Source organism: Dendrobates tinctorius, unplaced genomic scaffold, assembly GCF_039654945.1.
Source record: "Dendrobates tinctorius isolate UK_male_01 unplaced genomic scaffold, ASM3965494v1 ptg000176l, whole genome shotgun sequence".
Classification (NCBI taxonomy): domain Eukaryota; kingdom Metazoa; phylum Chordata; class Amphibia; order Anura; family Dendrobatidae; genus Dendrobates; species Dendrobates tinctorius.
The window spans coordinates 458872-471465 of NW_027361843.1; the positions used below are offsets into that span (position 1 = coordinate 458872).

Below are 12594 nucleotides of genomic sequence, written 5' to 3' on the forward strand. Positions count from 1 at the left end.
GGAAAAGCAAATGTTTTTTAAATACTTTTTTCTCAACAGTGTTCACACAGGAAAAGGATTTGCCAGGGGAAATGCAGAGTGATAATGTAAACTCCCCATTAAGTATTACCTGCCTAACCCAGGAAGAAGTGCAGAACCGGCTTAGTAAGATTAAAATTGACAAATCACCAGGCCCTGATGGCATTCACCCTCGGGTATTAAGGGAGTTAAGTAATGTGATAGACAGGCCTCTATTCCTTATATTTAAAGACTCTATAGAAACAGGGTCTGTTCCTTTTGATTGGTGGCAAGCAAATGTGGTACCAATATTCAAATAGGGGTGTAAAAGGGAACTTGGAAACTATAGGCTGGTAAGCTTAACATCTGTTGTGGGTAAAATTTTTGAAGGGTTTCTAAGGGATACCATTATGGAATATCTCAATGTTAATAAATGTTTAACTCCATATCAACATGGATTTATGAAGGATCGCTCCTGTCAAACTAACCTGATCAGCTTCTATGAGGATGTAAGCTCTCAAATGGACCAAGGAGAATCATTGGATGCCATTTATCGCGACTTCTCTTAAGCATTTGACACTGTCCCACATAAAAGATTGGTAAGTACGATGAGAAAGCTTGGGCTAGGGGAAAATGTGTGTAGATGGGTAGGTAGCTGGCTTAGTGATAGAAAACAAAGAGTGGTTATTAATGGTGCATACTCAGATTGGGCCAGAGTTACTAGTGGGGCACCACAGGGTTCTGTATTGGGCCCCCTACTATTTAATATATTTATTAATGATCTAGTGGATGGCTTACACAGTAAAATATCAGTATTTGCAGATGATACAAAACTATGTAAGGTAGTTAACACAAAGGAGGACAGTTTGCAACTACAGACAGATTTGAGTACATTGGAGAATTGGGCTGAAAAATGGCAAATGAGGTTTAACACATATAAGTGTAAGGTTATGCACATGGGAAGGAGAAACAGATGCTACAATTACTTACTAAATGGGAAACTGCTGGGGAAATCAGACATGGAAAAAGACTTAGGCATCTTAGTCAATAAGAAGCTAAATTGGAGTGCCCAGTGTCAGGCAGCTGCCACCAAAGCAAATAGGGTGATGGGATGCATTAGAAGAGGTCTGGGGACACGAGATGAAAACATAATTCTCCCTCTGTACAAATCACTCGTCAGACCACACTTGGAGTATTGTGTGCAATTTTGGGCGCCGGTGCTCAAGAAAGACATTACTGAACTTGAAAGGGTTCAAAGGCGGGCTACTAAAATGATAAATGGAGTTGGTTCACTACAATACCCAGAAAGGTTATCAAAATTAGGTCTATTTACTCTAGAAAAGAGAAGACTTAGGGGAGACTTAATATATATGTACAAGTATATCAGAGGGCAATACAGAGATCTCTCCAATGAACTGTTTGTACCAAGGACTGTGACAAGAACAAGGGGGCATTCTCTTCGTTTGGAGGAAAGACAATTTCTGCACCAGCATAGAAGAGGGTTCTTCACGGTAAGAGCAGTGAGGCTCTGGAATTCTCTTCCTGAGGAAGTGGTGATGGCCAACTCACTGAATGAATTTAAGAAAGGAATGGATGCTTTTCTTGTGAGTAACAGTATAGAAGGTTATGAATAACATAATATTATAGGTAGATGGTGGACCCAGCTTAGGGGGGAAGGAATTTTTTTCCCTATGGAGAAAATTGGTTTCTACTCTGTGGGTTTTTTGTCTTCCCCAGGATCAACAATGCAGAACAGCTGCACTAAAAATAGGCTGAACTAGAAGGACATAAGGTCTTCCTTCAGCCTTCAAAACTATGTTACTATGTTACCCTATTTAAGCTACGGTGCTGCACTCATGTCCAATACAAGTCTATGGGTCCGTGTAAATATGCCGTCTGTGTGCTATCCATGTGCTGTACATGTGCCGTACGTGATTAACATGGAAAGTATGTGGGAAGCTTTGTAATTTCATTTCCACTATCAGAAAAACAAGGATGGCACACGGGCGACACACTGATGACACTGGTGACCCCTATTTCGGTGTAACACGTACGTGTTTTACATGGACATGTGAAGGGGGCCTAACAGTGTTGTTGGTGGAATATTTCAGGATTGAGGGCCCCACTTTGAATTTTGCCCAGGGCCTCAATTTGTCTAAAACCGGCATTGCGCTTGAGTTACTGGAAAAGTCCATATTTGGGGGGACAGGAATGATTACTGCAGGGACAAGAAACTTTCTGTTTCTACATAGAGCAGAGAAAAGAGAAGAATTAACTGGGTAGATGGCAAAATGAGCAGTTGTAAATACACAGTGCTGTATAATATCATTGAAATATATTACAAGGATAAAAACTTAGATGAGCGTGCTTTAATTGTGTTGTTTTACTGTTTTAATCTGATTGGATACAAAAGTGGAGTATAATCTTTGAAAAGTAACAAAATGTTTGACCAACACAGAGCTGTACAATAATTCTGCGACTTTTGGTGTTTTCACACCATTATAAATCGGCTCCGCTGAAATAGACAGAATTCAGAGGAGCTGGGATATGGCTTTGTCCTCTTTGAATTCATCAAATCTCCCTGTATTATCTACACCGGAGATGCTACTCCAGTAGCACATGCCACTTACAAGAGGCACCAAAATCATTAAGTAGCTTGCACCTCTTAACCCCTTCCCGACATCTGACATACTATCCCGTCCAGGTGCCCTGGGCCCGTATGACCGTGGACGGGATAATACGTCTTAGCGATCAGCTGCGCTCACGAGGGAGCGCAGCTGATCGCGGCCGGGTGTCAGTTGATTATCACAGCTGACACCCGGCACTATGTGCCATGAGTGGTCACGGACTGCTCCCAGCACATTAACCCCTGGCACACTGTGATCAAACATGAACGCAGTGTACCGGGGTCATAGGGAAGACTCACTCAGAGAAGGGACTCTTTGCGTGCTTCCCTGAGACCCACGGAACAACGCGATGTGCTTGCATTGTTCCAAGGGCCTCTTCCCTACAGGCCCCCGCATCCAAGATGGCCGTGGGGGCCTTCCGGGTCCTGCAGGGAGGTAGCTTTCTCAGTGCATGCTGAGAACAGGCGCTGACAAGCCGCCTGCAGTGCCTGTCAGATTGCTGAACTGACTTTATATCGTAATGGCCCACACTGGGACAATATAATAAAGTTAAAAAAAAAAAATCATGTGTAAAAATAATTTAAAAAAAATTCCAAAATAAAAAAAATCCCTAATAAATTAAACAATAAAAGTACACATATTTAGTATCACTGCGTCCGTAATGACCCTCCCTATAAAACTGTCCCATTAGTTAACCCCTTTAGTAAACCCCTTAAAAAAAAAAAAAAAAAAAGGCAAAAAACAATGCTTTATCATCATACCACCAAACAAAAAGTGCAATAACATGCGATCAAAAAGATGGATATAAATAAACGTGGTACCGCTGAAAGCGTCATCTTGTCTCGCAAAAAGAGCCGCCAAACAGCGTCATGAGTGAAAAAATTGAAAAATTATAGCTCGCAGAATGAAGCGATGCAAAAATAATTTTTTTTATATAAAATTGTTTTATTGTATAAAAGCGCCAAAGCATAAAAAAGATATAAATGAGGTATCGCTGCTATCGTTCAGACACGAAGAATAAAACTGCTTTATCAATTTTACCACCCCACCCAAAAAAAAAGAAATTCATGAATTGCTGTTTTTTTTTCATTTAATGTCCCAAAAAACAGAATAAAAAGCGATCAAAAAATGTCATGTGCCCGAAAATGGTACCAATATAAATGTCAACTCGTCCTGCAAAAAATAAGACCTCACATGACTCAGTGGGTCAAAATATGGAAAAATTATAGCTCTCAAAATGCGATGAAGCAAAAGCAATTTTTTGCAATAAAAAGCGTCTTTTAGCGTATGACAGCTGTCAAACCTAAAAACCTGCTATAAATAGTAAATCAAACCCCCCTTTATCACCCCCTTAGTTAGGGAAATATAATAAAATTAAAAAAATGTATTTCCATTTTCCCGTTAGGGCTAGGGTTGGGATTAGGTTTCTGGTTAGGGTTGGAGTTAGAATTGGGGGGTTCTGCTGTTCAGGCACATCAGGGGCTCTCCAAATGCGACATGGTGTCTGATCTCAATTCCAGCCAATTCTGCGTTGAAAAAGTCAAACGTTATAAACTAATGTGAAGCACTTCTTGCTCTCCACACATCTATATAAGTTCCTTAACGTGTCTAGTTTCCAAAATGGGGTCATTTGTGGGGGTTTCCACTGTTTAGGCACATCAGGGGCTCTCCAAATGCGACATGACACCCGTAGACCATTCCATCAAAGTCTGCATTCCAAAACATCACTACTTCCCTTCCGAGTCCCAACGTGTGCCCATACAGTAGTTTTCTCCCACATATTAGAAAAAACTTTTTGACAGTTAGAGTGATCAATGAGTGGAACAGGCTGCCACGAGAAGTGGTGAGTTCTCCTTCAATGGAAGTCTTCAAACAGAGGCTGGACAGACATCTAACTGGGATGATTTAGCGAATCCTGCTTTGAGCAGGGGGTTGGACCAGATGGCCCAGGAGGTCCCTTCCAACTCTACGATTCTATGATTCTATGGGGTATCAGCGTACTCGGGACAAATTGGACAACAACTTTTGAGGTCCAATTTTTTTCTGTTACCCTTGGGAAAATAAAAAAATTGGGGACTAAAAGATCATGTTTGTGGAAAAAATGGATTTCCATTCCAGCCAATTTTGCGTTGAAAAAGTCAATCGGCGCTCCTTGCCTTCCGAGCTCTGCCATGCGCCGAAACAGTGGTTTACCCCCACATTTCAGGTATCCGCATACTCAGGACAAATTGCACAATAACTTTTGCTGCCCAATTTCTTCTGTTAAAAAAATTGGACCTGAAGTAATTTTTTTGTGAAAAAAGTTAATGTTCATTTTTTTTTTTTTAAACATGCAAAAAATTCCTGTGAAGCACCTGAAGGGTTAATAAACTTCTTGAGTGTGGTTTTGAGCACCTTGAGGGGTGCAGTTTTTAGAATGCTGTCACTTTTGGGTATTTTCTATCATATAGACCCCTCAAAGTGACTTCAAATGTGATGTGGTCCCTAAAAAAAAAAAAACATGGTGTTGTAAAAATGAGAAATCACTGGTCAACTTTTAACCCTTATAACCTACAAAAAAAAAATTTTGGTTCCAAAATTGTGGTGATGTAAAGTAAACATGTGGGAAATGTTACTTAAGCTTTTTGTGTGCCATATCTGTGATTTAAGGGCATGAAAATTCAAAGTTTGAAAATTGTGAAATTTTTGCAAAATTTTCATTTTTGTGTTTTTTTTAACAAATAAACGCAAGTTATATCAATTACATTTTACCACTAACATGAAGTGCAATATGTCACAAGAAAAACAATGTCAGAATCACCAGGATCCATGGAAGAAGCGTTCTAGAGTTATTACCTCATAAAGGGACAGTGGTTAGAATTGTAAAAATTGGCCCGGTCATTAACGTGCAAACCACCTTTGGGGGTAAAGGGGTTAATGAATTCGGCTCCATGTGCTCTGTCAAGACTGATGAAGCGCAAGCTTGCGCTTTACCAATCTTAATGAATTGCCCCGAAACTTTTTTGGCCTGAAACAAATAATGAGATGTTCCACAAATAGGCTCAAATTCATCATTGCTGTTTCTCCACTTTTCTGGTGTAATATGCTTTTAGTATTTATGCCTTTTCTATATTTGTATTTTTTTTCTTTAAATCTTTTTTGTGATTTTTTTTTTTTTTTTTTTGCTCTTCCACAAGAACTTTGCTAATCCAGATGTTTTTTGAGATTCATAAAATGCAACTCATACCAAATGTCAAATTTTGGGGGGCATCTCACTTCAGTTTTCCCCTTGAGTAAACTTTCTGGAGGAGTTTTCAATTTGGCAAATTTTTGCGAGTTTTTAAAAGTTTTGCAATTTTTAATGCTAACAAGGCACAAAAACTTCTATACAGATACACTAACGCCTCCACTTATGTGCATAAAGAAGTTGCAATGGAACCGCACTACCTGCTCATGTATAACAAAAACTGAAAGTGTATAAGTTTAGTTTATATAGTGGGATGTAAAAGTTTGAGCACCCCAGGTCAAAATGACTGTTATTGTGAAAAGTTAAGCAAGTTAATAAAATGAATGAATCAAACCTGTAATGTCTAGACTCATTTTGGCATGTTATGTTTCACAGCTGGGTTTATACGTAAGCTCTTGTTTATTAATCAGATGAACTGTACATTGTAACAAGTAACAGGCAGTAACTACTTCCTATGCTGGAAACTTTTGCTGTATATAGTGGTCAGGTAATGTATCCTAACATTTTTGTTTTCATAGAGCCATTTACCTTGGCTACACAGCTCCAATCCTGGACTTGAAAAAGTCAGTGCGATAGTGTGGGAGGGCAATGACTGCAAGAAAGCAGATATGTCTGTGTTGGAGATAAGTGGAATGATCATGAACCGGGTGAGCTATGCATGTCAAATTGTGATCTTTTTGTAAATTGTTTCCCAATATACCATCAGTAAATGGGGCTCCTAAAATAAAGCTATTTGGTAACTTTAATAGCAGAGTATTGTAAGTCTTAGTCAATAGTGGAGTTTCCCATTTTACATGAACATGTTGGGTAACCTAGTAAATAGTTAGCTTTACGCTGCTTGTACAATGTTATAGTTGCCCAATATTTTATTGCTAGTTGAGCTAGAAGTGCGTGTGACATCAGCATAATCGTCCCGATTCTCGCATGAGAGAATTATCGCTCTTGTGACCCCGGCCTATCTGCGCTCACTCCCTGCTGCAAACAATGACACAGGCGGTAGATATGAGCACTGTCTGTCAATTTCAGAGGCTCAATGTTTTAATTGCGCAGTCAATGGCAACCACGGCATCTAAGGAGTTTGACAAAGGAAGAGCACTTCATCTGTCACCCCATCCGCAGCTGCAACAATGTTGAGGAGAGTTGATGGGTACGGCTATGACAGGCTCAGATAATGCACTGCACTACAAGTAGTCAAGTGTATTGGCTATGTGATAGAAGAATCTTATGTTCAAGTGGTAATAATAAATAGTTAGATATAAAAATATAAATCTTGGTTTTCAGTAATTGTTCTGACTTTAAAACCTCAATAAAAGCAGATTTTTTTTTTTCTATGTATCCCAAAAAAGCGTTAATAAATGTTATGTAAAGCGTTATATATACCCCCAAATGGTGCCACTGTCAAATATAACAAAAGCCCCAAAACATTTGTGGAACAATTTCAAGGGTGCCAACACTTTAAACCATGACTATACATACGTACATGCATGCATACGTACCCTTAGGTTTCCCCTTTACCTGGGGCAAAGTTACCGATCATTGTTGTAGTCCTGTATCTAAATGATATGAGGCAGTGGCTGTTTGCTATCTCACAGCATCCACACTACTTACCCCGCCATCATCCCTCTAGCTACAACCCTGATTAAATGCATAATTTGTACCTCCCTGGATAAACATACCATAAGTTAAGAACCAAATTTTTATATTGGTTTTATCGGCCATGATGGGTAGCATGTGTGTTATATGTAACTGGTTCAGTGTTTTATGTGTGTCTGTACTATGAAATAAAACCTCTGTACCTGTTTGCAGGTGAACAACTACACCCCTGGGATTGGCTATCAGATGTTTGGAAACTTCATTTCTCTTATTCTCGGATTGACTCCATTTGCATTTAGGCTTTCTGAATCCAGAGACTTGGAGCAGCTGGCGACTCTTTCTGCCTCTGAAATTTACAACATTGCTTTTGGGTCTAGCACTGATGTCATGGTCATTTCCATGGTGGTTATTAGTTTTGTGGTTCGGGTTTCCTTGGTCTGGATTTTCTTTTTCTTGTTATGTGTAGCAGAGAGGACATACAAACAGGTACGATTAACTCGACTTTATCACAGCTGGTCATGGAAGGCTTCATTGATAGAATGAAAGATTGGATGGAGGGAAAAGCATATTATGGATCTGTACACAATACACATCCATATCGGCTCATGGTACCCATGAGTTACATAGGTTGAAAAAAGACTTGGGTCCATCAAGATCCACCTTTCTCCTCCAGTTATATATATTCTATCGCTAGATTATCTATAACCCACTATGTTATTTGTACAGAGAAAATCATCCAGCCATTTTTTTTAAATCTTTTATTGTGTCTACCATTACTACCTCTTGTGGTAGGGCAAGCCACAGTCTGACTGCTCTAACTGTAAAGAACCCTTTCCGATTTAGCTTCTGGAATCACCTTTCTTCCACCCGTAATGAGTGCCCCCAGGTCCCTAGTCTGGTCCTTGGAAGGAATAAGTCATGCGCCAGTCCTGTGTATTGACCATACATATATTTATACATATAAATGAGATCTCCTTGAAGACCGTTGTTAATTCATAGCAAAATCAGCTGGATTTGTATCACTTATGTAATCTCTAAGAGTGAAAACATTGGGCAGAATTCTATCACTCTTGGTGATTGTTTCCACACGATAATCATATATAAGCATTGCTGAGACTTTACTTAATAGTACATGTTCACGGTTTTAATAAATGACTATAAACTGATGTATTTTAATTCTTTTTATTGATATTGGTGATATTATAACACCTTATATTGTCACATGACCATTCTGCACTGTAAATATTTAATAATCTCATTATTTGCATCAGTAATTAATCTATGATTTAAAATAGAATTTTTATTTTCCGTTATTAGGCTATGTTCCTACGTTGCGTTTTTTTAACGTTTCTGCCGCGTTTTTGCAGCCACGTAAACGCTTAAAAAACGCATCTCCATGCAATCCTATGGGATTCCACAGTTGTTGTGCCCATGCTGCGGATTTTACCTCTGCGGAATCGCTTAGCTGTAAAATCCGCAGCATGTTCCTTATTTCTGCGGAATTGCGGCGATTCCACCACCATAGGATTGCATTGAAACGCTCACTTTACATATGTGGCTATGCTCACCATTCGTAAAGTGAGCGCTTCATGTGCGGATGGTACCCAGGGTCTGGAGGAGAGGAGACTCCTCCATGCCCTGGGTACCATATGCCTCTAAAAAAAAATAGAATTAAAATAAAAAGTAGGGATATACTTACCATCTGTCGGCCCCCGGAATCCTCCCGCCTCTCAGCCACGCTACCAGCTTCTTTCTTTTTCAACTTTTAAAAAGTTGGTCACACTTGTCAAGCACTATGATTGACAAGTGTGACCAACCTGTCAATCACTTTTCCAAGGAATGCTTCAAATCGCTTGTAAAAGTGCAAGCATTCTGCAAGCTAAAAACTCTTGCCAAACTATTGTGTTTTGCGGGAAAACGCATGCGAATTCCGCATGCGTTTTACCCGCGGTGGGGAGTTGGGGAAATGCTGCGGACATTTCCGCAGCATTTCTACAACGTGGGCACTTAGCCTAAAGTCTGTGCATAATCCACTTAATATGACATTTAAGTGATGGTTTCACTCTAAAGACCAAGACTAATATGTTGAACTTGTATGAAAGAGGCTGGCTGCAGTATATCGGAGCATTGGTGCACCATTAGTATTTTGTGTGATATACCATACTTTCTTTTCATGACTTTCAAATTAAAAAAATGTCTTTTGATTGCTGTAAAGCGACAATTTATTTTAATTGTTTTATTATAGAGATTGCTGTTTGCAAAATTATTTGGTCATTTGACTAGTGCCAGAAGAGCTAGAAAATCAGAAGTTCCACATTTCCGTCTAAAAAAGGTCCAAAATATAAAAATGTGGCTCTCGCTTCGTTCGTACTTAAAGGTAGGTGAAAATGCACTGATACCATTTGAGACTCGTACCTACCCACAACCATCCATAAAAACAAACCGCAGTCTCAGATGCTGCCGAGAAGGACTCTGAAAAAACGCCCAGTTGGACTTTAAGTAGCGTTTTCACATATTGAGCTTTAAAACCAACAAATGTAAACATCTCAGCAATAAAGTGACGCAGTTTTAGGTTGGAAAATAAAAAAACAGCAGAATCAGCGACTCTCAAGTATTATTACAAGGTATTTAAGAGGTATTCTCATCTCCAAGATCCTATCGCAATATGTTTCAGATTTATTGATAATATTTGCAAATACCTCCAATTAGAAATATAGCATAGTTTTCAAGATTCACTAAGTTGCTTACCCCATGTGCAGGGCATTGCAATAGCTTAGGTATCCATGGTTACGAACACTAACAGCTAACTAACTTTCTTTGAGTGGTGGTAACCATGGATACTACAACTGCTGCAATGCCCTGCCCATAGCAAATCAGAAGAACTATACTATTTTTCTAATTCGAGGTGTTTACTATTTTTGTTATACCTACTATATATTGGGATAGGATATTGGAGATGGGAATACCCTTTTAGCTCAATTTTTTTGAGAACTTAACTGGTCTGACATTCCTTTGAAGAGGACCTGGCAATATTAATTTACAGCAGTATCTACACATGAAAACATTTTTTCCACTTGCCCAACAGAGTAAAGCAACATTATGGAACATTCCCTAAAAATCAGTTCTGTAGCGAAAACTGGACTAAAATTTATCAGTGTTTGCTGCTATTTCTGAATTTATGTAAAGCATGATGAAACTCTGTCTACTTAGATTACATTTGACTAGAAATTAATTTTTATTTTTTTCCAACCATTTGGTCACTTCCACAGTGGAGGACATTTGCACTTAGATAGGATCATATATTTAATGCTGTTTATTCTTTGTCTCAGATTAAAGTGGCAGAAATTTGTATTTAGAGGGAAACTTTAGAACACTTGGGCTCCATTTACAATAGAAATATGATAGGACAATCCAAACTTGGTTTCTTCCCAAGAGTGAATGTTTGACCTTACATATTTAGCATACAAAATAGTCATTTTTATCATTTCTAAGTTAGGCCGATAACCGGAAGATGGTAATGGTGCAGCAGTGTATGGTGTCTTCTTACGCTGCTAAGGGTTGTGTAATATACCTGAAATCTATTTGCTAACATGGAGAATATTTGTGTATTTTCCCCTTACAGCGGAGAGGACCCCAACGTTCAGTGGATGTAATAGTATCATCAGCTTTCTTACTGACCATATCGGTGGTGTTCATTTGCTGTGCACAGGTAAAAAAAAATTACTTTCCATCAGCCCTATAAATGTTGAATGGAGTGGCACTGTGCATGCTCCAGGACCCTTACTATTCAGATTGAGCCATATCAAACATGATTTTTGGGAAGGAAATAACCTTTTAAAGATGGAGTTTCTTCTTCTGTACTCTTTTTAATATTTTAATATGACTGAATGGAGAACATCTTGCAAAGGGCAGTTTAATCATTTAAATGAGAATTGTGTAATGCTTAGTTTCCCCTTGTGGTGGAGCTGCAGGAGAAGGGAAGAGTCGCAGCCAGGGTTCCTCCATGTAGTACAGTATATGGACACTTATCAGCTCATCATCGGGTCACCATTCTAACATAGTGGGATTATATGGATCAGCTGGTGTCTCTACCCCCGTCTTTTATCTAAGGCAAACATTCAAATCGAGAAGAGTTTGTCCTTGTAGTGGACAACCCCTTGAAGGTTTAGTGTGGAATGACTGGCTGTGACCTACGGTTAGGTCAAGCTTATCTTTACATACTGTATAACCTTGATGGCCCTTCATTACAGTTCTGTAAGTCAGCTGTCCTTGGTTCTAAAGGCCCTGTCACACATAAAGATGCACCAGCGATCCCGACAACGATACGATCTTGTCAGGATCGCTGGTGCAGCGCTACATGATCGCTGGTGAGCTGCCAAACAGGCAGCTTCACCAGCGACCCGCACCATCGAGGATGCTGGTCTCGAAGGTAAATATCGGGTTACTAAGCGGCGCTCGTCACTTAGTTACCCCATGTGTACCTTAGAAACCTGTGTGCTCGTGCCGGGAGCTGCCAGCACGTAGGTTTCTAAGGTACACATGGGGTAACTAAGTGTCGTGCGCCGCTTAGTAACCCGATATTTACCTTAGAGACCAGCTCCCAGCACCTGCTTAGAGCACTGGGAGCCTCGCTGATCGTTGGCTCTCGCTGCCACACGCAGTGATGCGCGCTGGCCAGCAGGAGAGCAACGATGAAAAAATGGCCTAGGACGATGGTGCACGATCAGCGATACCTGGCGGGGGGGCTGATCGCTGATCCATGTCACACACAGCAATCTCGCTGGCGAGATCGCTGTGGCGTCACAAAATCAGCGATCTCGCTAGCGAGATCGCTGTGTGTGACGGGGCCTTAAGTCACACACAGCACAAATTTACTAAAGGATTCTACAATAATCATAACTTATAATCAGCTTAAACATTTCTGATCTGGCTAATCATAAATTCTATATGGCATTCCAACAACATGTGCAGATGACCTTGTGATCCATACAGATTTTATACAGTGCTTTGTACCGTATTGATGGTATACAATTAGGCTTTTGTTTGTTCTGAAATCTGAAAATAACATGCGGAAGATCGGTCTGCCATCTAGTGAGGAAATCTGATACGAGACGCACTTTTTATTCTGCGTACCATAACCGTTGTTAACTC

The 12594-nt window shown here is 39.8% G+C and overlaps 1 protein-coding gene across 2 annotated transcripts in view; it reads left to right on the forward strand.

Annotated features, from left to right (window-relative positions):
- PHTF2 (putative homeodomain transcription factor 2) overlaps positions 1 to 12594 on the forward strand; it is a 205396-nt gene that overhangs the window by 170812 nt on the left and 21990 nt on the right. For both annotated transcript variants that reach the window (XM_073551406.1, XM_073551407.1), the window contains 4 exons: positions 6369 to 6497; positions 7657 to 7929; positions 9689 to 9820; positions 11066 to 11152. In XM_073551406.1, the coding sequence (XP_073407507.1) occupies positions 6369 to 6497; positions 7657 to 7929; positions 9689 to 9820; positions 11066 to 11152 (621 nt within the window). The remainder of the gene's footprint in view (positions 1 to 6368; positions 6498 to 7656; positions 7930 to 9688; positions 9821 to 11065; positions 11153 to 12594) is intronic.